This window comes from Triturus cristatus, chromosome 7 (assembly GCF_964204655.1).
Source record: "Triturus cristatus chromosome 7, aTriCri1.1, whole genome shotgun sequence".
NCBI classification, from domain to species: domain Eukaryota; kingdom Metazoa; phylum Chordata; class Amphibia; order Caudata; family Salamandridae; genus Triturus; species Triturus cristatus.
In genome coordinates, this window is record NC_140590.1 from 1,140,959,453 (window position 1) to 1,140,985,333 (window position 25,881).

A 25,881-nucleotide genomic window follows, 5' to 3' on the forward strand; every position below is an offset into this window, starting at 1 on the left:
GATTGAATTAAACTTGTTTAGGATTCTCTTATCTGCACTGTTTTTTTTTTTTACAATTCTGTTTAAAATGTTTTACATAAACAAATAAGCCATTTTAACCATGCAGATAACACAGAGGGAGATACACCATTTTCTCTGCAGAAGCATAGGAGTCCATGCCTTGCCTCCAACAGTGAGCTATGTCTATTTTGGTGACCTGAAGCTGAGGCCCGCCAAATCCCTCTGGTTTTTGAATTGTGTATCCATTTACTATTCATAGCAATGTCACCTTGGAGTCTGGCATCACCAGAATGTTTAGGATTCCGGCCAAGGCTCTGTATATTTTTTGCCAGTACCCCTTAATGAGATGACCGCTCCATGTCATATAATAGAAACCATCCCTTCGCTGTTCTCAGCGTGTACGTTTAGGGTTTTTGACCCTGCCCATCTTCCACAGCCTGGAGGGTTGCAGTAGAGCCTATGGAAGTAGTTAAATTGTATGAAACTGTGGATGGATGGGCTCGCCAGGACCCAGGCCGGCACCGTAACCTTCTGCCATTCATCATTATAATCACCATCTGTTTCTCCCATGCCCCTTGTCCAGGTGGCTCTAAGTTCTTTGGGTCGATCTGGGATATTCATTGTTAAGGACCTGTAAATCCTGGAAATCTATGTGCGCCTCAGGAGCTGTACTAATAACTTAGATTTTAAAGGATTAAACTATATCTCCCCCAGTTCCCCAACATGCATTGCCGGGCATTGTGAAGGTGCAGACACACATAAAATTGGGATTTGTTTAATTGAAACGAGTCGCTTAGTTGCTGAAAGGACTATGTGATCAGAAACCCAGACATTCCAGAGACATGTAAGGACTATAAGAAAGTAGGGTCCAAACCCCAATAATGAAAATTTCCTAGCGATCGTAACGGAAAGTTTCAATTCTATTAAGGACTCGGAGGCAAGGATTATGTTATTCTTTCTTCACTTTATTGAGTAGCAGTCATTTGTAGTCTAGCAAACTAAAAACCACTATTCCCATGAACCATAGAGAATAAACAGACAAAACAATAGAGAGTCCATGGCTAGAGTGTCTCATCCTCTGCACCAATCACCGGCTCCCAAGGCGCTGGTAGTCCCTTGTCCCTGTCCATTCCTCCTCTTTCGTCGCTCGGTCAGCCACCGGACACTTCAAGAATCCTGTTTGTTGGAATTGCCTGCAAGGATCAAATGCATAACATCAGCGACAGAAATGGTTAAGGATTACCCCTGTGGGAGAGAGCTTTCAAGACAAGCACAAAAAACTGTCAAGCAAGCGAATTAAATAAGCCAAAACTTTACTTACTCCAATACGAGGGAGGGCGAACTGCAAGGAACTTGTACCCTGGGTGGGATAATCCTCGCCTCTGAGTCCTTAACGTTACGATAACTAGGAAATTTTTCAATCTATGTCAGGACCGGAGGCGAGGATTATGCTCGTTTAAAGCTTGCTTAACACCACGTAAGCCATATCCATCACCGGTTTGAAGTAAAACGGTTTAAAGGTAGAGTCTGAAGATCAATCTGCTGCGTTCAGAATGTCTTCCAGACATCCTCTCAGGGTAAATGCTTTGGAAGCCATCGCCGCTCTAGTAGAATGCGCTCCAAACGCACGCAAGTCGATCCTGGCTTCGTGCATCACCCACCTTACCCAACGAGCATTCGTGGGGGAGGACACAGCCTTATGAGGCTTCTTAAATTAAATGAGGAATTTGCATTCCCCAGGAGGACAAAACTCCTCCGACATCTCCTCATATGGCTTGAGGCAAGATACGCACACACAGTTTAGAGGAATCCGGAAAGGCAGGATAAGAGATGGATTTCGTCCCACATTTGGTGCGCCTACGGATAGTAAAAGTAGAAAAAATCCTACCCGAGACATCCAGGGCTCTAACATCCGAGACCCTTCTGCAAGAGACCAGACAAAGCAGCATGGCCAACTTCACGGAAAGCTCCTTCCTAGAATGGAATCTATTTGGTTGCCAGGAGAGCAGCAAGTTCAAAACCCTATTGACATCCCATAATTGGGAATAACGAGGTTCAGGAGGCAATGAACGACTAATGCCACACAGCAAGCGACAGACCAAGGGATGCTCCCCGACCGGTGAGCCATCAACCATGGCATGCCCAGCAGATATGGCGGAGCGAAAGGTATTGATGGTCCGATACGCCAAACCCCCTTCCGCTAGAGAGACCATGAAGTTCAAGATGGAAGCCACATCCGCTGCCTCGGGATCGATACTATGTCGCAAACACCAACAACCCCACCGTCCCCCAGAGGACCGGTATCTTTTGACGGTATTGTCAGCCCAGGCTCTAGCCATGAACGCCGCAGCCGGTTCCGAAAGGCCCGAGACCGCCCATTGTTCCCTGTAATCCGCCATGCCATGAGGGCCAGAGACCCCTGCTCGATAAGAGGGTGAGGATTCCCTTTCGGATCGAGGAGAAGAGTTGGAAACCGGGGGAGTGGGATTGGAAAATCCCAAGAAAGTTCCAGTAGAACCGGAGACCAGACTTGCGATCTCCAAATCGGCGAGATGAGCACCATGTCCGCTAGTTGATGCCGCACCTGGGCTGTCACCCGCGTGATCATGGAAAATGGGGGAAAGGCATAGCCCTCTTCCTCCCTCCAATTCTGTAGAAACGCGTCCGACCTTTCCGCAAGGGGATCCGGCCTCCGACTGAAGAACCGGGGAAGCTGGTGATCCAGGCGGGAAGCAAAGAGGTCCACCGAGAAGGGACCCCAGAGGCTCTGGAGGTCCACGAACACCCCCGGATGAAGCTTCCAGAGACTCACGTCTTGGAAATGTCGCAACTGGAAGTCCGCCACTCGGTTGTCCTGGCCCGAAAGGTATTCCGCCGTGACCGAGACCTTGTGATCTAGGTAATATTGCTAAAAATTAGCTGCAAGGTCCGAGAGAGCCTTGGAGCGTGTTCCCCCTAGATGGTTGATGTACCGGACTGCCGACACTTTGTCCATCCTGAGAAGGACGCAGGACTGGATTGAGTCCTTGGTCCAGCCCTGGATCGCGAACGAGCCCGCCAAAAACTCCAGACAATTGATGTGTAACTTTTGCTCCGTCTGAGACTACACACCTCCAGTGGCGAAGTCTCCACACCTCGCGCCCCAGCCAGGCCTGCTCGCGTCGGACTCTATAACAATATCTGGCATGGACCCAAAAATGGCTTGTCCATTCCAGACCTCCATGTGCGAGAGCCAGCGAGTACTATCGGGATCCGAAGCACGTTCAATTCAATTACGCAGACCTTGGAACAACCTATCCTTAGAAGCCTTCGAGGCTGCCTATAACATACAGCCACAGGCAGTTACATTGGCAGATTTAAATGTCTCGGGACGGCTGAAGAATTTTACCACCAGATTAACTTCGGTTTTTGATTCTCTAATACCCGCGAAAAAATACCGTCCCTCCAAACAGTGACAATCAGCCCCCTGGTTTACAGGGGAGCTTAGCGCGGAGAAATCCAGGTGTAAAGTCTTGGAGAGACGCTGGAGAACCAGTAAAACTCATTTGGACAGACACACCTATAAACAATCCTTATCTAAATATCATCGAAACATAAAAATAGCAAGGAAATCTATTATTGTAAAACAAATTGATCAAGCCACTAACTCTTCGAAAACTCTATTCAACATAGTTAAAGACTTTGTTTCCCCCCAAGCCTGTAGATTGCCTCAAATGGAGTCACAGGAACTCTGTAATTCCCTTGCGACCCACTTTCAGGAAAAATTAACTTGATATATGCTAATTTCCCCTCCCCATTAGCCCAGACCGCTACCTCTCTCATTAGTTCCGCAGAAACTAACCAAAGGACCCTTGGTAATCTCAAACAATTTGAACCCCTCTCTATAACGGAAGTCAATACTCTGCTTTCCTCGGCTAAATCTGGTTCCCCTAGTGACATGTGCCCCCCTAGAACTATGGCCCTCATAGCCTCATGTTGCGCTCTGGAAATTCAAGGAATCTTCAACAGTTCCATCAGTTCGGGCATACTTCTTTCCATCTGGAAGGAAGCTTTTGTCCGACCCATCCTGAAAAAAACGGCGGCGGACCCCCACGTACTCTGTAATTACTGCCCCATATCGCTACTGCCCTTTTTGGGCAAATTACTCAAATCGGCCATAAACAGACAGCTGAGTCACTACCTTGAATCCAACAATTTTTTAGACCCTTCGCAATCCGGTTTTCGTCCAGGATTCAGTACTGAAACTGCAATCCTGGCAGTGACCGACTCACTGAGGCAAGAAATGGACGCCGGAGGATCAGCTATTCTGGTTCTCCTGGATCTCTCCGCAGCATGTGACACCATTGCCCACTCTAAGCTGTCAGAGAGATTGCGTTCCTGCGGCATTCAAGATCAAGCCCTAAAATGGTTACAGAATTTCCTGTCTGACAGAAACCAAACAATCATGCTGGGACCGTATCGCTCAGATAAATGCTGTTTGGACAAAGGCGTTCCCCAGGGCTCATGTCTCAGCCCCACCTTGTTTAATCTGTACATGTTCCCTTTAGCTAAAATAGCAGAGTCATGCGGGTTTGAGATAATCTCATACGTGGACGACACCCAGCTTATTTTCAAAATCACCCCAAAAGCAACAGCAGAACACCTACGCTTAGCAGCTGGAATGCTTACCATTTCCAATTGGATGACCGAGAATTATCTCCAATTGAATCCAAGTAAAACGGAAATCCTGTTAATTGGGAAAGCTCCTCTTTCTTGGTCCCAAGATGGGTGGCCGCGAGAGCTGGGTACCGCACCTGCTCCTAAACAAGTAGTGAAAAACTTGGGGTTTAAACTTGACCAGGCACACTCTATGAAGGAAATTGTAGCAGCAATCTCCAGCTCCTGCTATTTTAGCCTTCGGCTTCTACGGAAGATCCTCCCCTATCTGCCCATCAAGCACCGCAGAACTATAGTCCAGGCGATGGTGATCTGTCGCCTCGATTACGGCAACGCTCTGCTGGCAGAACTAGGCCCGACGCTGCTAAAGAAGCTACAGGTAATCCAAAATACCGCTGCGCGAATGATCCTAAATCGTCCAGCAGGCTCTCCTTCAGCCCCTCTGTTTCTAGACCTTCATTGGCTCCCGATTGCGAAACGAGCACATTATAAGACCTGTTGCCTTACTTATAAGTCAACAAAAGGAGGGATAGATGGGTAAGTTTAACGAGGTCCAGTGTACATACCCAAGCAACTAGTAAGAAAAAAGGGGTACAAAGTTCCTCAGGTCAGTTGAGAAAAAGTAGTGATTTCAGCAAATTGTGTCGTCTGTCATGAAAAAAAGGGGGGGGGAAACCCTTTAGTTGGAACTAGGGCCCTCACACACCCAGCAAGCTAGGTGTCATGCTTCATCATTTGAGCCTGCCCCTCGTCAGGTCGGCGCTGCAATTCCTGACGGGCTCCCAATATTGGGGCTCTTTGGCGGGGATCTTCTGTTCCTGCCGAAGGGTGCTGTGGGGGTAAGGGGCCCTAGAATGTGTAGATGTGGTGTACGGATAAAATAGGTACTGTTAGTCCACAAAAAAATGTGTTTAATAAAGTGGTAAACAGCCTAGTTAAAAGGAAAATGAGGTGGGGATAGCTACTAGTGATTATGATGCTAGTTGTGTATGCCCTACTCTCAGGAGGATCAACATGTTTCTTGCCCTTTAAGCCAGTAATTGGTCACGGCAATTCATCAGGATCAGGAAAACATAAACTATCTACAACAAGGTATGTGTGTTCTACATACCCAAAAGGTGCTCAGGAGTCACCTCTTGCGTGAGCAAGGCAATCTTGCAGCAGTCTCCGGCGGATAAAAAGGACTCCTAATGTGGGTCCTGCGTCAGGCGACGCGTGGGATGGAAGACCTACCCCTACCGCCGGACCTGGGATGGGTGACTTATAAGGCCTTAAACGGTAAAGGTCCTAAATATCTGTCAAATAGACTCACTAAACAGACCACCACTCTCAACCTAAGGTCTAATTCTCTTGAGCCCCTAAAGACCCCCCGAATCCGCCTCGCCCGTTCTGGGGGGAGGGCCTTCTCGTATCTTGCGCCACGCTACTGGAATATGCTTCCTATTTCCATACGTACTTGCCCCTCCCTCACTATCTTCAGGAAAAAACTGAAAACCTTTTTGTTCTGATCACTTGGGGTTCTATTTCTGCAGTCATGTCTTCCCTCTCATACCCCTCAGCAGACTACTAGGTATAGCGCCGAGATGCCCCAGGGTGAGTCGTGCGCTTTAGAAGTATTCCTAACATAACATAACATTGGAGCTCCTCTCTGGCCTCCGCTGAGAGAGCCAGTTTGTGAGAATAGGAAAGGCCTTTGCGCAGGTGTCACCTTGAGACGTTGGAGGGCTCTGTAATGGAGAGGGCCCTGAAAAATTGCCTGAATGGTTTCCGGCAGAAGACCGATAATCCGAGCCAGCTGTCTGAGAGAGATCCGTGACTGGGATAAAGACCTCCGAAGCTCGTGACAAATTTTCGTCATCTTGCAATAAGGAAGGCTGAGGGTGGATTCTATTGAATAGCCGAGAAAAAAGACAGTCTGAGACGGGACCAGGGTAGACTTCGCCTCGTTGATCACAAACCCGAGGCTCTGAAGGAGGTCGACCGCTAACTGAAGGTGACGCTAGAGCGTCCGGGGATCCTAAGCCATCAAAAGAATGTCGTCTAGGTAGACGATGAGTCTCATGCTCGCAGGCGCTCGATCACCGGCCGAAGTACCTTGGTGAAGCACCAAGGGGCGGAGGACAGGCCGAAGGGCAGAGTGGTGAATTCGTAAGTTTTGTCCCTCCAGGGAAACTGTAGAAACAGACGATGTGGCGGGAGGATAGGGATCGCCAGGTAAGCATCTTTGAGATCGAGACGCGTCATCTGCGTCATCCAATCGTTGGGGCAAAGAACATCGCGCAGCAGATGGATCCCCTCCATCTTGAAGTGGCGGTACACCAACCACTCGTTGAACTCACGCAGGTTTATAACTGGGCGTTTTCCCCCATCCGGTTTGTCCACTAAAAAGAGGTTGCTGAGGAAGCCATTGGGGTGAGGCATGGTTAATGCAATAGCCCCTTTGTCCAGCAGCGATTGCACCTATTGATCGACCAGAGCGGAGTCTGCCATGGAAAAACAAAGCGGACGGGGGCCACGGGCTGTGATGGAGCCCTGAGAAACATGCCGGCCTCTGGTGGGGTAAAAGTTGCCAAAACAGGCCTGGTCTTGGTATTGCCCGTTACCGGAGCCTTGTCCCCTGTGTTGATTGGGATGGCCGGACGAGCGGCCCCTTCCTCGTCCGGCCCCTCGGAAAACCCGAGGGCGAAACACTTTCCTGATGGAGGACTGCGCTCGGTCCATGGAGATAAAGGTATTAACGAACCGCCCCAATTCTTCTATAAAGCGTTCGCCAAAGAGGCTGCCCTGCGCCACAAGGCCCACCTCTGAATCGGCTAGGTCCCCCAACTTTGGGTCTACCTTTATCAGGAGGGACCTGCGCCGTTCCGTGGATATTGCACAGTTGGCGTTCCCTATGAACACCACCACACGCTGAGCCCACGAGGACAGATGTTCAGGAGATATGAGGGAACCGGAAGTTTTGGCCTCTTCCGCCATGTCTAGAATTTTGGTAACTGGGCCCAGGATATCAAGGAGTTTGTCCTGGCACACCAGCTAAGGACCTGTAGATGCCCTTCTTAGGATCCTTGATGAATTTCTGAAGGAAGGTGGCCATTCTCTGGTCAATGTCTGGCGTGGCGGCCACCTTCCCCTCCAGGGAGGGGCGAGGACATTCTGCCCTAAGACAGTTGCGAGTCGCTGGTTCAAGCAGGCTGCAGATCTGACTGGCCACATATTGGGCGACCTTGTCCGAGGGGGCCCAGTCGGAGGAACGCGGATGAAGGATATCATCCGGATCCAACATATCTGCACAGATTCTGCCCGTCTGAGGAAGGGTCTGGGCGAGAAGGGCGCCAAGGACGCGAGGAGCCTGCTGCGTCATAATCATCCCCTTAGACATCCTCCCCAGTGGGAACAGGGGGCGCCGGAGGGGTAGTGGAAGGGGTCGGTTGTGGGGCAGTGCTGGCTAGAAACGCCTGCTTAAGGCGGTCAAATGCATCAGTGTCCAGGCCAGCGGGCTTGGCGCGCTTCGCCAGGGGCTGCGGGTCCGCCGAAGGGACACTGAAATGGGGGGCGGTAGATAAACCCTGAGAGGCCTTGGCCAGCCGATCACAGGCTTGGTCTATCTTACGAACCAACCTCTGTTCAAGGGGCGTCATGGCCTGCTCCACCGCGTCATAAGTCATCGTCCCATTGAAGGGCCGTAAGGGGGTCTTGCTCCCAGTGATCCTTTTCCTTCGTTGCTACATGCGATGCCGTTACTTATAGAAAGATGAACAGTGGAGAGGCCATAATACTGTCTCTCTCGTCACAGGATAACGATAAAATTTTGGACCCTTAGATAGCTGTTATGCCTTGATTTTCCAATTTCGTTTGGATCATTTTATAGCATTCGCCCTGATGAAGTCTGTGGCTAATACCATATAAGACGAAACCCGTGTTGGCGGCTACTTCTGTTTGAAACATTGATCGGAAATAAAAGAAGACTTCTTCAATGTTGATTTATTAAGAACTCTTCATTACTGTTGACTAAGTTCAGGATATATTCAGTTTTTTTGCATTATATATAGCCTAAGTATTTGTGAACGTAGTGGCCACGCGAAGGTGAAAGAGAAAGATCTGTTCCGGGGAAGGGCCCATTATTGGTACATATGTGAACTTCGTCCAATTAAACTTTAAACCAGAAGCATCTCCGTATACTCACAACTTCTCATCCTTGGACAGAAGTTTGGGCTATTGGGGGAAGATAAGCAAGTGACCCCCTGTGCCCCCACAGCCGGTCGCTCCTACCTCACTGCTCTGCCGCCTGCCTGCCTGGCGCCTGCCTACCGCTGGGACTGCCGCCACTCACCTTCTCTTCGCCGCTGCCTTCTGCCTGCTAGCTCGTAGGTGCCGCCTGCCACTCTGCGCCTTCCGCTGCTGCCCCTTCCTCGGCCGCTGACCACCGCCGCTGCCCGGTCACTTCCCCTCCGTTTTCGCGCCGTTTTCCTGCCGCCGCTGCCCCGGTCTCCTGCCTCCTGCTCCCGCCTCCGCCTGCAGTCCCGCCTCCCCTCCCTGCCCATTGGCCACCCCGCTCCCGCCTCCCAGGTGACCCTCCCTCCCGGCTCCTGATTTAAGGGGACCGTGACGGGCTGGTCAGTGTGACCCCCTGTGCCCCCACAGCCGGTCGCTCCTACCTCACTGCTCTGCCGCCTGCCTGCCTGGCGCCTGCCTACCGCTGGGACTGCCGCCACTCACCTTCTCTTCGCCGCTGCCTTCTGCCTGCTAGCTCGTAGGTGCCGCCTGCCACTCTGCGCCTGCCGCTGCTGCCCCTTCCTCGGCCGCTGACCACCGCCGCTGCCCGGTCACTTCCCCTCCGTTTTCGCGCCGTTTTCCTGCCGCCGCTGCCCCGGTCTCCTGCCTCCTGCTCCCGCCTCCGCCTGCAGTCCCGCCTCCCCTCCCTGCCCATTGGCCACCCCGCTCCCGCCTCCCAGGTGACCCTCCCTCCCGGCTCCTGATTTAAGGGGACCGTGACGGGCTGGTCAGTGTGAGCCCCTGTGCCCCCACAGCCGGTCGCTCCTACCTCACTGCTCTGCCGCCTGCCTGCCTGGCGCCTGCCTACCGCTGGGACTGCCGCCACTCACCTTCTCTTCGCCGCTGCCTTCTGCCTGCTAGCTCGTAGGTGCCGCCTGCCACTCTGCGCCTGCCGCTGCTGCCCCTTCCTTGGCCGCTGACCACCGCCGCTGCCCGGTCACTTCCCCTCCGTTTTCGCGCCGTTTTCCTGCCGCCGCTGCCCCGGTCTCCTGCCTCCTGCTCCCGCCTCCGCCTGCAGTCCCGCCTCCCCTCCCTGCCCATTGGCCACCCCGCTCCCGCCTCCCAGGTGACCCTCCCTCCCGGCTCCTGATTTAAGGGGACCGTGACGGGCTGGTCAGTGTGACCCCCTGTGCCCCCACAGCCGGTCGCTCCTACCTCACTGCTCTGCCGCCTGCCTGCCTGGCGCCTGCCTACCGCTGGGACTGCCGCCACTCACCTTCTCTTCGCCGCTGCCTTCTGCCTGCTAGCTCGTAGGTGCCGCCTGCCACTCTGCGCCTGCCGCTGCTGCCCCTTCCTCGGCCGCTGACCACCGCCGCTGCTCGGTCACTTCCCCTCCGTTTTCGCGCCGTTTTCCTGCCGCCGCTGCCCCGGTCTCCTGCCTCCTGCTCCCGCCTCCGCCTGCAGTCCCGCCTCCCCTCCCTGCCCATTGGCCACCCCGCTCCCGCCTCCCAGGTGACCCTCCCTCCCGGCTCCTGATTTATGACGCCCTCTCAGCGACCGCGCAGCGGACGCGTGCAGCGGACGCGCCGATTGAGCGCCGAAGGTGCGCCAAAGGTAAGCCCGTCTGCGCCCGTCCGCGCCTGGACCGCGCCCAGCGCCAGACCCCCTGGCCCCCGCGCCTGTCAGCCCCCTCGCAGGACCTACGACTTCGCAACGCTCATCGCACTCAAAACCGCCCGAGCCCCCGGATGCTACCGAGCGTCCCCGCGACGCACCCATGGACCCTTCGCCTGCCGATCCTGCAACTTCTCTTGCCTCCAAACAAGCACCACGCCCACCAAGACGGACAACAGCAACCACCTGAAGTGCATCCTGCTCAACACCCGCTCCGTCCACAGACACGCCGTGGAACTCTGGAACCTCCTCGACACAGCATCTCCAGACGTCGCCTTCCTCACGGAAACCTGGATGAACGACTCTTCAGCCCCTGACATCGCCATAGCCATCCCGGACGGCTACAAGATCATCAGGAAGGATCGCGTCAACCAGACCGGAGGAGGCATCGCCATCGTACACAAGAGCACCATTCGCATCTCGACTGACTCCATCGACGTATTCAACGCCGCCGAATACCTGCACTTCCAGATCCACACCGACCCCAAGACTACCCTCAGAGGCACCCTCGTCTACAGACCCCCAGGACCACGCGCACAATTCTGCGAGGACATCGCAGACTTCATCAGCCCTCACGCCCTCCCCTCCGCCGACTACATCCTCCTCGGGGACCTCAACTTCCACCTGGAGAACAACAATGACCGCAACACCACCGCCCTGCTGGATAACCTCGCCAACCTCGGACTCAAGCAACTGGTCAACACCCCCACCCACTACGCCGGCCACACGCTCGACCCACTCTTCTCGTCCAGCAAGCACGTCACCTTCAGCCACTCCACCGGACTTCACTGGACCGACCACAGCTGCATCCACTTCAGCTTCAGAAAGAACACGGTCCACCATCACCCGAAGCAGGCTCCCCACAGAAACTGGAGCAAGATCACCGCCGACCAGCTAGCCACCTCCCTCAGCCAGAGCCCACCTGTCAGGACTACGGACCCTAACACAGCTGCCCTCGACCTCACGCAGTGGCTGACCTCCTGTGCCGACGACCTCGCCCCACTGAAGAACCCCCTCACCAGGCCCAGAAGCAAGAAGGCCCCCTGGTTCACGGACGAACTTAAGGACTCCAAGAAGGCCTGCCGCACCCTCGAGAAGGCCTGGCTCCTCAACAAGACCGCCGACAACATGACCGCACTCAAACTCGCCACTCGCAGACATCACCAGCTCATCTGCACCACCAAGAAGAAATCTCTGCGGGAACGACTGGACAAGAACGCCCATGACAGCAAGGAGCTCTTCAACATCGTCAAGGAGTTCTCCAACCCCAGCACCGGCAACAACGACATCACTCCCTCACAGGACCTCTGCGACTCCCTCGCCTCGTACTTCCACCGCAAGATCGCCGACATCCACAACAGCTTCGACATTTCACCCCCGCACCCATCGGTTGAACCTTCGCACCCCGCCGCCACCCTCCAGACATGGACCGAGGTGACCCCCGAAGACACGTCACGCATGATGAACACCATCCACTCCGGATCTCCGACCGACCCGTGCCCCCATCATGTCTTCAACAAGGCAGCCTCTACCATCGCACCCCACCTCCGAGACATCATCAACACCTCCTTCAACACAGCAACCTTCCCGGAGAGCTGGAAGCACGCCGAACTCAGCGCTCTGCTGAAGAAACCAACAGCGGACCCGACCAACCTCAAGAACTTCCGCCCCATCTCGCTTCTTCCTTTCCCCGCGAAAGTCATCGAGAAGGTCGTCAACAAGCAACTGGCAGCCTTCCTCGAGGCGAACGGATCCCTCGACCCATCACAGTCCGGATTCAGAGCCAACCACAGCACCGAGACCGCCCTCATCGCAGCCACCGACGACATACGAGCCCTGCTTGACAACGGCGAAACAGCGGCACTCATCCTCCTAGACCTCTCCGCAGCATTTGACACTGTACAACGCCTCAACGACACCGGCATCCAAGGGAAGGCTCTGGAATGGATCATCTCATACCTCTCCGGCAGAACACAGAGAGTACGCCTCCCTCCGTTCCGCTCCGAGGCCACCGAAGTCATCTGCGGCGTCCCGCAAGGATAGTCGCTCAGCCCCACTCTCTTCAACATCTACATGAAACCCCTCGCTGCCATCGCACGCCAACACAACCTCAACATCATCTCCTACGCCGATGACACCCAGCTGATTCTCTCCCTCTCCAGAGACCCCGACACCGCCAAAGCCAGCCTGCACGAAGGGATGACAGACGTCGCTGAATGGATGAACACCAGCCGCCTGAAACTGAACACGGACAAGACAGAAGTCCTCATCCTGGGACCATCACCCTCCGCATGGGACAACTCCTGGTGGCCCCCGGCACTAGGCACCGCACCTGAACCGACGGACCACGCACGCAACTTGGGCGTCATACTGGACTCCTCCCTATCGATGACCAGACAAGTCAACGCCGTCTCCTCAGCTTGCTTCCACAACCTCCGCATGCTCCGAAAGATCTTCCGATGGATCCCGACCGAGACCAGGAAGACGGTCACCCAGGCTCTCATCACCAGCAGACTAGACTACGGAAACACCCTCTACGCCGGTACTACAGCCAAGCTTCAGAAAAGACTTCAGCGTATCCAGAACGCCTCCGCCCGACTCATCCTGGACGTCCCCCGACGCAGCCACATCTCGTGCCACCTGAGAGACCTGCACTGGCTCCCTGTCAACAAGAGGATCACGTTCAGACTCCTCACCCACGCACACAAGTCCCTCCACGACCTAGGCCCAGGGTACCTCAACAGCCGCCTCACCTTCTACACGCCCACCCGCCAGCTACGTTCCGCTAACCTCGCCCTCGCCGTTGTCCCTCGCATCCAGAGAGCCACCGCTGGAGGAAGGTCATTCTCCTACCTGGCAGCTAAGACTTGGAACTCCCTACCCGTCCACCTGCGGATGACACAGGACCACCTGGCCTTCAGGAAACAGCTCAAGACCTGGCTGTTCGAGCAGTAGCAGACCCCCTTCCCCAAGCGCCTTGAGACCCTTACGGGTGAGTAGTGCGCGATAGAAGTTCCGTGATTGATTGATTGATTTTATACGTATAGTGCAGTCCTATCTTCTTGTCCATTGGGCCAGCAGCATCCTGTCAGTTGAGCATCTCGACAGATCCACTTCGCTAGAGGCTCCACAGTCAAGCTAAATAGAAGAAGGGATATGGGGAATCCCTCTCGGCTGCCCTGTCTTATGGGAAATGTGAATAGCATACTATTTACCCTGGCTTTCACTTTCTGTTTGTTATATAGAGTTCTAATGTAAGTAAGAAAGCATCAGCCTTCATTCTTTCCAGGACCTGGAATAGGAAGGGCAAGTGCCCCTTATCAAATACTTTTTCATAGTCAATTGAAATTAGCACTGCAAGGCCCTGTAACTTGTAGGCCTTGGACAGGGCCATATGGCTTGTCGTAGGGAGTGACTTGTGCTTCTACCTGGCATGAAGTCATTTGGTCTTTGTGTATAAGGGTTACTATCACCCTGTTTATAATAAAAGTCCATATTTTTCCCAACATCTTTACCTCAACATTAAGCAGCGAAATAGGCCTGAAGGATGAACATTAATTGGGTGGTTTGTCCAACTTGTGAAGTGTACCAATTGTGGCTTTCCTGATGGGAGCACCACTTTTGTCTCCAACTCTCCAAGCAGATTCAGTTAATGACGGGACGAGAATAGTTTGTAGAGCTAGTCCGTGAGGCCATTGGGGCTGACAGCTTTGCCTCTCAGCATCCTGACTGTGGCCGTCTGTTCCTCGTGTAAGGTGAGAGGGAAGTCAAGTAAAAATAAGCTTTATTTGAAATAACATAGTGAATCATAAAACCTGCATAAAAATCTACATTATCAGAATTTTAAAAAGTTATAAAATAAGTTAAGACACGTAGGTAAAAACAGAAAGGAACATCCTCTTGTAGTCAGTAAGGTTTCTATTGTAGCTTCCCAAATCTTATGACAGCCAGTAAAAATCGAAACAATACAGAACATATGTACCCATCTGGGTGTGGTCACTGCTTGTTATCCTGGAACGTTTGGTCACTATTGTGATTGTTTCTGATGTGGTTACTGTTGCATCAATTGTCAAAGTCATTAGTAGCTCAAGACTGTTTTTATCAATCAGAAGTAGCTCTTGTTATTGAAAAGGTAACCCCAGTCTGCATTTTTCAGCTAGTGCCGCTTACATGCAAAATAGATGGGAGTCTTCTCCCTTCAGAAGTCCTGCCATTATAGTTTTTATTTAATGCCTTCAGAGTCCTTCCACCTACATTGCCACTTACTCCACTATGAAACCTCAATACAGTACTCGCAAGGTTCTTGGGTCCCCGTTCCAGCTGTGGCATTCCTGCCCATGGCAGTTTCTCTTTAGGAAAGTAGCTTTCTTTATAGTCATTACATCGCTAAGGCACATAACTGAATTCCAAGTCCTCACTTTAGGAACCTTTTATGCAGGTTCATGCGAATACGAGTGTCCTCCGAAGTAACCCTAAATTCATTCCCACGGTGGTCTCTTCTTTCCACCCTAATCAAACAGTTGAGGTACAAGTCTTTTTTCCCTTACCCAGACTCCTTAGTTGACAGAACTCTTTACATACTAGGTGCAAGATCTTTTTTTATTGCTTTTGCTAACCCTCGTAAAGGCCACCCTATATTAAAAACTGGCATTGATGGATAGATCATTAAATGTAAACCAAACATGTTATTTTAAAGCCAAAAGTGTTTCACACACTTCCCGTGGGCTGCGTTCTGCTTGGACGAAAGGGGAGACCATGACACTTCTCTGGAATATTCCCGTAGCTGACATTTGCGAAGCAGCTACAAGGGCAACTCCATAGACTTGTACTAATCATTATTGTGTGGATATCCTCACCAGGCTATATTTGTCCAAACATATTAAGAACTCTGTTTCTGACATCCACATCATCCACGGATTGCTCACTGCTTTAAGGGAGATCTGCTTTGCATTATATGTAGAGAATTTGTATCTACAGCCGCACATGCTATGCATGGAATGTTTGATCCTGTAAGCATCAGATTGTAGCTTGTAGTGTTGTAGATTCACATGCACCCACCCTCTTACCTGGAATCAGTGTTTTGTTTGCACATCTCTGTAACATTAAGTATTTACTTTACTTTTATACACTATTTATATAGTCATCCGTCTCGCTGTTAACCTCTTTATATTTGCACTCACCTGCTGTACGTACTTCAATCCCACAATGGAGTCTGTGCCCATGTGCAGTCCCTACTAAGGGGGACGTCACAGGAGACCTTGTTACTTGAAGAGACTTCTTTGAACAAAAACAACTTTCTTCATCTGAGCCTGACTCTAAATTGCAGAAATACGCAGAACATGTGAATCTACAGCACTACATCCTATGAACAGAGTTTACTGGGTAAGCAACATATTCCTTTCTGGCACTAATAGAAATGTAATTTTTAGCCATAGTTTAACATTTGCAAAGGCATGTATGAAATCAGACGGCCTCTCTTGATTCCCCTGGGACTCGAGTTTTTCTAAATGACTAGAACTGGTGGGGATTTCCTGGTTGCCGGCTGACTCAAGGTCCAAATACTCCATTTCTTTGTCATGCCAAATTTCCGTGATTTCATTATGGCTATTGTTTTTAGAAATAGCTGCTCTTCGTAACGTACTTCTAGGGTCAGGCCAGTCGGCCCTAGGCCCAAATCTGTAGTCAGTTGCTTTGCATGTTGCTTTTTAGGGATACACCTTGGCAAACTGGCTGAATAGTATAATCGGTCTTCGTTACTTGTCAGATAGATGTTCAGAGAATAAACTCTTCCACAACAGAAGTCCTCCTGTTGGGCTGGCCTATCACTGTTGCATTCATTCACTTTGAGTCTTTTGCTTGAGGTCTTTGAGATGATGGGAAATAAGCTCTTGTTTTTTGGTTGTCCTGTGGGTTTAAATATTTTACAGTTTGATTGGTGGACCATGAAAAAAAAAATGGAAAATTGTGCTCCTTTTGCATCTTTTTCTTCACCAGTTCACTGAGGTCCTGTTCATATGTTACACCAGACCTCCGGCAATGCTTTGCAGTAGATGCCATTTAAGTTGCTCACCATTCGTTTTTTTTTTGTTCAGCTTATTCATTTTACTGGTCATACCCTTTATTGAAACCAGATGCATTGTAAATAGAAGGCTTGGAAACTTGAGGTTGTTTCACAGTACTGAGGTGATTATGTTCTCCATCTCAGATGACTTTTGGAAGGAAGTAAACAATAGCGTTGTGTAAATGGTGGATGTTTCACCATCATTTATGAAACCCTGATATTGAGACAAAAAGAAGTGAAATTACGACTGGCTATGTTGAAATGGGTGGCCTTTCTAAGGTTTGACTTGGCAGCACAGATGTCGCTAGAAAATTATTTGAGCACCACCAGAGAGGGGTTTGGCTCCACCTACATGTTGCGAGTCAGGAGTACATGTTTTGATTAAGCAGAAGTTGTGTGCTTTCACAGCTTTGATCATTTATTTTATTTATCCAGCTTTCTAAGTTTGAACTTTAAGGGGCGCACACATGACATTTGGATGCTATTAAAGCATCTTATTAGACTAGATGATTGTTGTTTTGTTGTTTTTCTCTTGCAGCAGCACAGTGGGTGGAAGGCAATCTTTAACCTGCATGGATTTTTAGATCTGGCTTTGAAAGTACAACTATCACCTGACCTTTTAACCTACGCCAACATTAACCTATAGTAGTTTGCTTCCCCACAAATACTTATCCATTCCCATACTATCCACATTTAACACTTCTCATTACCATACAGCTTTCCTTTAAGGCCAGGCCTGTTGGATTGTCACTACTTGTTCATTTTGAGACCAATTTCTCTTCCCACTTTTCAGTCCAACATTATTCCAGTCTTCTGCGGAATTTGGCCCGAGCCGCCTCCCCTCCACTCTCCAGTATGTACCAACTTCGACTGTTTACATTTCTGTGCTCATACATTATATTAGTTTTAATAACTAATGCGGTTAATCTCATTTCATCTTAAATTGAAACCGAGGAATTACTCTAAACTACAAATTTTGGAGAATTTCTTTTGACTATTGATGATATATTAAAGCAGAACCTGAAAAACTTAGACATAAGCTTGTGTAACTACAAACCTTGTACTCATTGTAGAAAATCTGCCTTGGCTCATTGTCCCCACCTTGTCACTGCCGCAAAACATCTTAGACTCATTATGGATAGTAATATCTATCTTTGAGAATTAGTGTGCTCAAGACAAACGTCTCTCATCTGAAGGGGCTAAGAAAAATCCTCCAACTGTTGGCACATTCACAAAAGATAGATGATTTTAGTCTGTATGATACCATGACTGGATTACACAAATGGTTGAGTCAGAGGCTTCCCTGGGTATTTGGTTCACCACCTATGGAGTATGTAAAAGGCCGTAACTCACACCAACTGAATCTCCAAAAACGTAATTGCATGACTTCAGTACTGGCCATATTGCATTGGTTCCCAGTGAAGAAGCGGATTCCGTTCACTTTTTTGTGACTGACACATAAGGTGGTTTTGAATTTGTATGACTGACTTTTTGACAAATATGCAAAAATCATACCTCTCACTGGAGCCAAGATTAGTAGATAAAGTGAATACATTGTTCACTTATTGGTACAGACCACTCGGGTCTGGAATGCCGTGACTGTGAAAATGTAAACATTAGGTAATGTTTCAGCATTTAGGAAAAAAACGAAGTCCTACTTATTTAGAATGAAGGGGCTTGTGAAGATTTTTTCAGCACTAAAGTCCTGGTGGGCAATTGCATTCTTATTGAGAAAACCTTCACTGATTAATCATAACAAACTCTCAGTACAGTGGCTCACTATTAACTCTCAAGGTTAATGTATAATTTCAGTCGGACTAACAAATCCACCTATCAGATTGCCAAATTAACAGCATTTAAAAGGCATTACCCAATTATATCCACTAATGTTAGGAATCCAGAAGCACTAATGCCTCACTTTGGCAGATGCTCCATTCGAGTTTGTGGGACTCACTCCAAATTGGCATCACAATATCGGACTTATTTTTATTAAACTACTGGACTTGCACTAGTTCAATCGTGCCTTCAATTGTGCCTTCAATCTGCCTACTTTTCCATTGAATCACAACTACTCACATTGAACTGTTCGATGAAGCGGAGTTTATCCTGCCCGTCAAGCACCCCAGAAGACACTCTTTGTATTATTTCTCCGGTTGTGTATAGTTTCTTTTGCCACCGCATTCAAAATAAAAATTACTAACTGGAAACACAAAACCCAGCGCAAACCTTTTTCTGTTGGAAATAACCCTCTTACAAAAAGTGAAATGCAACTACATTCAAATTTCATTTTAAACATTTGTACAGACTGTGGATATGGACTTGGCCTGACCTGGCACAGAGGTTGCACTTTCTTATCTAAAAACACATATGTTGAGGCAGCAGCATATCTCTCAGTGCCCTTGTTCCTATTAATGATCACAGTGTTGCACTATGTGGATGCAGGTGAGTTTATAGCCCTAAGCTGTAGAAAAAAACATTACTTACTGCTAACAAATATCTTCTCTTTGGTTAGCTTTGGTAGATTAACATGTGAATCTGCAGTCTCTTTTTTCGTACCAGATAGCTATTCTATCCTGTGCCTGCCCTAAATGGAGCCAAAAGTGGTAACATAGCCTCATGCTTTTTGGACTCCTTTAGTTTAAAAAGGACGTTAACAAGATGGCTGCTCTTAATACGAGGTTAGCATTAGTATTGTTGTAGGTATAGTGAGCTTGTAGTTCCGTAATTTGAACGAAACAATCTGTTATTTTCCAAGCCCAACATAAGATGTGGAAGTATGCACATGTAACTCTACAACAAAACAAGCTGTGATTGAGTTAAGTAACCTATTCCTTAAAAGTAGCAGATAATCAAAGGTTGCTACTGTGTAAAAGATGTATGCTGGAGAAACCATGCTACTGGCAGTTTTCTTTCATATGATGTTTTGTGAGTTGATTTCTAATGCCTGGAAATGTTTGCCAATTCACAGGAAGTTGCGACAGTAAAAGGCAGAGGAAACCAACCAAAAAGCTGCTAGAATCTATTGACCTGGGCACCACATTTATACCCTTGGACGAGGAGCTGTCACCTGTCAAAAAGGTATGTTTGACAAGAATTTGGTGTAATTAACCAGTTACCTATTAAATTATGTGTATTTCTATGGGCTTTAGTAGTTTTGGCCACACTTTTGGTACCAAGATTATGCTAAACATTTAGATCTTGAGAGATTTAGATCAGAAATTTCTGAACACCAATCGATTGAACTTAGTCTGTCATGATTATTCTATTATTTCTATAGTATATTTTCAGTGGTGTACAAGCAAACCTCTAGATTGTTTGTATGGTGTGCATACTCAATCACTTCTTACAAATGTCTGTTTGCCCTACTAAACACTCTAGGAGCAGCAAAATGTTTACTTGAAATTTTATGCCTGACAAGGGGAACATAAGTTCCTTTTTCAGATCCTGAAAGGAGTATTGGGATCTTAAGCATACTCCTCTCCATAGAAAAAGTCACAACTACTCTGAGTGAAGCTCACCATTGCTGGGAGGAAAAAATACACATTGTCACTAGAGATAGACAGTAATTGTTTTTCACGAATGTATTAGTTTCAGCATTGACATTTCTAGAATTGAAAATTCTGACCTAGAAAATATCTTTTTGTGGGACGGTTAATACAGTCAGGAAAGCAGAGTGCACTCATTGTCTTAAAAAAAATTAGATGTCAAGTTGGGATCTCAGTGGAAGCTTCCACTTGTGTGTGCTCGTTCTAGAGCCATAAGCATGGTACAGATGCTGTGAGTCAACCATGCTCAGATTTCCCAGCTCTTGATTTCCTGTTCTGGTGCTATATCTCCGCATGTTTCAAGAGCTGCACCATGATTGCCATCTATCCGTAACTGCTTCCTTTTAGTGACTGGCCATATCCCTTGATATCCTCTCCAGTACGCTCCTTTAGGCCTTCCAGTGTCTCATGTCCCTGCCAGGTTTCTAGAAGTATGTTAAACAGAAAAAGGCTTCCTAATATTCCCTTGTGGGTTTGGTAATTATCATCGGGTAGGTAACAAACCCAACAAGGGATTCACTTAAAACAATATTTCAGATAGACTTATTATTCACAAGTGATGTCTAGGAATGACATCTTAAATCAATTGAAGGGTATTTAACCTCTGTAGAGTAATTTGAAAGCAATCAATCTAAAATGCAGGGATGTGCATTTTCAAATTTTTATTAAAGAAACCAGTTAATTAAACAAATAATCACAGGGGTTCAGAATATAAATCTCATTGTACATTTACAAAATTTGTTACAATGTGTTTCCAGAGTTAAATACCATATTTCGATGTACCTTATACCCACTTTCTGGCATACAGCTAGAGAATGTGTTTAGAAAATACAAGTCAGTTAGTAGGTGTTAACAATTTCTAAATGAAACGTGGGTTATGCGTCGACGTTTCAGTCTTGGTTGTTTCACAACTGGGAGACCATCTTCAGGACTGTATCTTTAAATGAAGATAAAGGACCCCCTATAGATATTTAAAAAGGGAACATAACTATCATAGAAGAATCTCATCAACTTTTTAACCATTAAAATATACACCTACAGTGAAACGAGCAGAGATTGCCTGAGAGAACTGGAGGATAGAAAACCGTCACCATATTTGTAGTCCATTAGTATTGAGTTATGTCTATACGCTTAACATGATAGATAATTGTGCTCAGCATGCAATAACTAACAGAGCAGCATTTAAAACAAAAATTGAAAAGGACGTCTTAGTTTGCAAAGCTGCAACCAAGGCAATGAATAAAAAGACCTTCGCCATACTGCACTGGCCAAAATCTATTGCATAACATATTATTGGCCATGCATTATAAAAAAAAATTGCAATTATGCTTACTGTGAGGCCAACCGGTTGATATTTGGCTGGGACTTATAAGGTATGATGCTAGAAAGTCACATAGTTTAGGAAACTGAGACAGGACTCACTTTAAGAATAAAACTAGGGATTACAGAAGTGAAACAGAGAAAGGGACCCTGAAGTATCCCATCCAAGTAGGACAACAGGGTAAAGGGTATTCAAATAGAGATTGTGGTGCCAGGACAAGCTTAATGATGTTCAGTAATGTTTAGATGCGCAGGACAATTAATGCTGAAAATTCAACATATAGACAGAATCCTAAAGAAATAAATTGTCATTAAGAAATGTAGTTCGGATTCTATGGGCAATATTTACTTGCTTAATCGGTATCTTATATAGTTATACATCTGTATGTAACATAAATAGTTGGCTGTATCTGTGGAGTCTCAAGAACTCCAATAGGTGTTTGCGAAATGTCATTTTCGGAAGAGCACAGTAATAGTTAATCAAAAATCATCTTGGCTTCTAAAAGTATCGTAAAGTTGAAGACCGAGTTGACACAGGAGGAAGAATCTGATGCTGAAGGGGACGCCATCAAGGGCAAAGCAGAACAACTCCAGAAAAAATAGAAAGTGTAAGAACATGAGAAATCCACCCACCCGAGCCAAAGCATTATGACTAGAAGTCTCATAAGACTGCCTTGGTGCTGAAACACATTTCGAATGAAGGAAAGTTGAGACAGAGAGCCTCGCTCGTTCCAACAAAGAACACGCCTCAACGTCGAATGGTGATTGGGACTGAGAGAGGATAAAGGCAAGGCAAGAAAGCCCAAAGAAAAGCCTGCTGACCGCATTCGATGCTGAATAATGAGTGCTCAAAGTCGAGCAAAAGAAGAGGCACCTCGAGGCTGAAATGGCAGCTGTCCTCCAGAAATGGAGACATTTTGACACATTTCTCAAAGAGTTTAGAATCATTTCAAAGTCGCCGAGAGGCCAAAGAAAAGAGGAAAACAATGCATCCACTTTTAAAAAAAAAAAGAAACCTGGATTGGGCAAGGGGCAGCGCTAAAAAGAAAATTAAAAAGAGGTAGAATTGACATGCGTATTAAAGCAACCCGGCCCATTATGGAAAGTGGCAATAAATTCCAACGATCGAGGTAGGACCCAACCTTTTTTAACAGAGGTATATAATTTAATAAATATAGATCTTCCAAGTTATCCGAGATAAGTATTCCCTGATATCTCTTTGGGCATAAACTATAGTTCTGCCTAAATTCCGGCAATAAAGTGTCTATAGTGCAATTAACTAAAATTATTTCAGTCTTATTAACATTTATCTTGTAACCTCCCAATTTTTGAAAATCAGAAAAGATTTTAAAAATGTTCACTTGACTTGCAGGCTTTGAATCTAAAAAAAGGGCAATGTCATTGGCATAAAGTTTGATATTTGTCATTCCGACTACTGGTACTGTATCGGACATTGTGCCCCTAATTGTAATGGCTAGAGGCTCGATAAAAAGAGCAAATAAAATTGGCGACAGGGGACACTCTTGCCGTGTACCTCTGCTAACATGGCATGTCCCGACATTGCAATTATTGATAATGATATGTGCCCTAGAGTTAATATAGAGTTGTTTTAAGAGAGAGATAAAAGCCTGCGGAAAATCGAAACTGTGCAAAATAGCAAAACGACAGTCCCAGGACACCAGATCGAAAGCTTTTTCAGCATCAAGGAACCAAATTTGTGCTTTCACCTTATTGATTTTAAATAATCCAGTGCCTCAAGTAAGAATCTTGTATTTGTATGGAGGTATCTTCCTGTTATAAAACCACATTGGTCCGGGCCTATAAGAGGCCCTAATATTTTATTCAACCGGTTCGTTAAAAGTTTCGTAAAAATCTTATAATCTGTATTTAAAAGACTTATGGGCCTATACGAGTTTGAATTTTCCTTGTCCTTTCCTTTTTTTAAAATACTGACCACTACCGCTGAATGAAAACTTTCTGGGGGGGACCCCCCTTGTATTAAATAATTGGCCAAAAGGAGGAGTTCTTTGCGCAAAGTCCCCTCGAATTTTTTTAAAAATTCGGCGGGGAGTACGTCATACCCGTTTGCCTTACCATTAGGTAGGGAAGAGATTACCTCATCTAGTTCTAACCTTGTAAAGTCTTGGATCAGATTCCAAGATTAGCACTCAGCACTTTATATCTTCCAACAACGCAAGGAGGACTGTCCCTCCCAAATATTAGAGATTATTATTTTGCTACTTTTGCACACCACAGTTTTAGATTTTTTTTTTTTTAAATGACTACGCGGCAGATAATTTTTTTTATGAAGGGGATGCTGCTAGAATCTAAAATAACGGACCCTGTCAGAATTACGAAATATCCAAAGAAAGTCCGCTATAAGTTTCTCCAATGGCTATTTAAAATGAAAACCCAGCTCCTGACATTTTATGGTATTTTCAACTTAAGCAGCTCAACTGTGTTAACTAATTTTAGTTTTGGCGAAGGGGGTTGCTTGGATATTAACACAGCGAGACTTTGGGGCGAGAATGGCTTTGAGACAATAGAGGACCTTCTTGTGGGAAATAGATGGAAAACAGAAGAAGAAGTTTTTAGACAAATCCATCACTCGAGCACAATCTTGCAATGGTCTTTTTGTATGCTACATGCGGAGCTTAGACAATGTGATATAGCTAATTTATTTTACAAAAGGGATGTATCAACAGCATTAAACAATCCCTCATTAAAGAAAATTAGTATGGGGATTAAAGTATTAAAAGAGGATAATCCAATCGAGGTATTTACTAAAGTCAGAGACAGGTGGAAAAAGAGGGAAGACATTGAAATTAGCAAACCCGACATGGGATAAAATGAATAAATTTAATTAAAAAAAATTCCGCGGTGCGAACTTTCAACGTATGCAATTTTATAGTAAATGGCTTATTTATAGAACTCCCTCATTTCTCCACTAAGTTTACTCCTTGGTTGAAGATAAGTGCTTTCGATGTGTAGAGAAGGGTACCTGGAGTCACATCATTTGGGAATGCCCAAAAATAACGGAATTTTGGAAAGAAATAGGAAACGATCTCTGTATTACGGTCAAAGCTAATATCCTGATTGATGTATCAATAGCAGTGTTAGGCTGCTCTCCGAGCCCTACTCCATACGATGAGGCTTTGTTTATAGCATCATTAATAGCTAGATCTCTAATCCTACAATTTTGGAAATCAGAGAAAGCTCCAACTTTTCAAGCATGGAAAGCTAAACTACTCCGGATCCAGGGTAGGGAAAGAAAATACGCATTAAGAGCAGGAGCCCTTAGGAGTTACCATAAGCATTGGAGCATGTTTGACAGCTAAATGGATTGACACTTTCTGTTATGAAAATGGCATTTTGCATATTATATGTTCAGACAGGTTTTTTAAGAGGTGAAACCCACAGCAGAATCCTTTTTTTTTTTCTCCCTATTCGCTCATTCCACTATGCACCTTATTTACTAAAAGGGCTGCTAATGTTTAATGTATTGCCTATGTCGTATTTATATTGCTGCTATGTTACAATGAATTCCTTATAATGTACGTATCCATATCTATTGTATTCCTAATTCTTGATGTTAACCCTTACGGCTGATGAGCCTTGTAATGTCTTTTCTGTGTCTATGAACTCTCAAAAAAATATAAATTAAAAAAAAAAAAAAAAGTCGCCGGGAGGCAGTACTTAAGGGGAGTGTAGGGAAAGTACCCCGTTTTGACATGGTTACCCCCACTTTTTGCCTGGTACAAGATGTGATTTGAGTGGAAGTGCACTGGGTTCCTGCTAACGAGGTCCCCAGTGCCATATCCCTTTACCAAAACTGTACTGTTGTTCCCCCAATTGGCAATAACTCTAGCACTCTCTATAGGTCCCTAGTAAATTGTACCTCTGGAATCTAGGGACTAAGGTACTAAAGAGGGTCCCCCAAGGGCTGCAGCATGAATTGTGCCACCCTAAGGGACCCCTCACCAAACTCATGCAGGGTTGCCAGCGCAGGCTGTGTGTTTTGGTGCATACAAGAGTGAAAACGACCTGACACACACCCCTGTATGACATGTTCCCTAACACTACGTGGAGCATTTGTAAGTCACCCCTAAAGCAGGCCTTTCAGCCCTAAGGCAGGGTGCTTGATATTACATGTGAGGGCATACCTGTATGAGCAGATATGCCCCTGTGCTGGTCAGCTTTATTATTGCCAGTGCAAATGAATAGGGTAGCCATTTTAGAACATATACTGGACACTGGTGAAAGCGAGTTCCCCAGCTGTATGATGGCTTCGTTGAAAATAGTGATGTTTTGTATCAAACCTCTCATATTCACAAACCCACCCTGCCACCCGAGACAGATTTCTGACCACCCACGGTGAGGACCCCCCCCCCGTCCATGCCAGATCCTCAGGAC

At 47.2% G+C, this 25,881-nt stretch overlaps 1 protein-coding gene across 2 annotated transcripts in view; it reads left to right on the forward strand.

Annotated features, from left to right (window-relative positions):
• Positions 1-25,881, forward strand: part of NSD1 (nuclear receptor binding SET domain protein 1) — a 1,235,760-nt gene that overhangs the window by 539,442 nt on the left and 670,437 nt on the right. For both annotated transcript variants that reach the window (XM_085618316.1, XM_085618317.1), the window contains exon 8: positions 19,572-19,681. In XM_085618316.1, the coding sequence (XP_085474442.1) occupies positions 19,572-19,681 (110 nt within the window). The remainder of the gene's footprint in view (positions 1-19,571; positions 19,682-25,881) is intronic.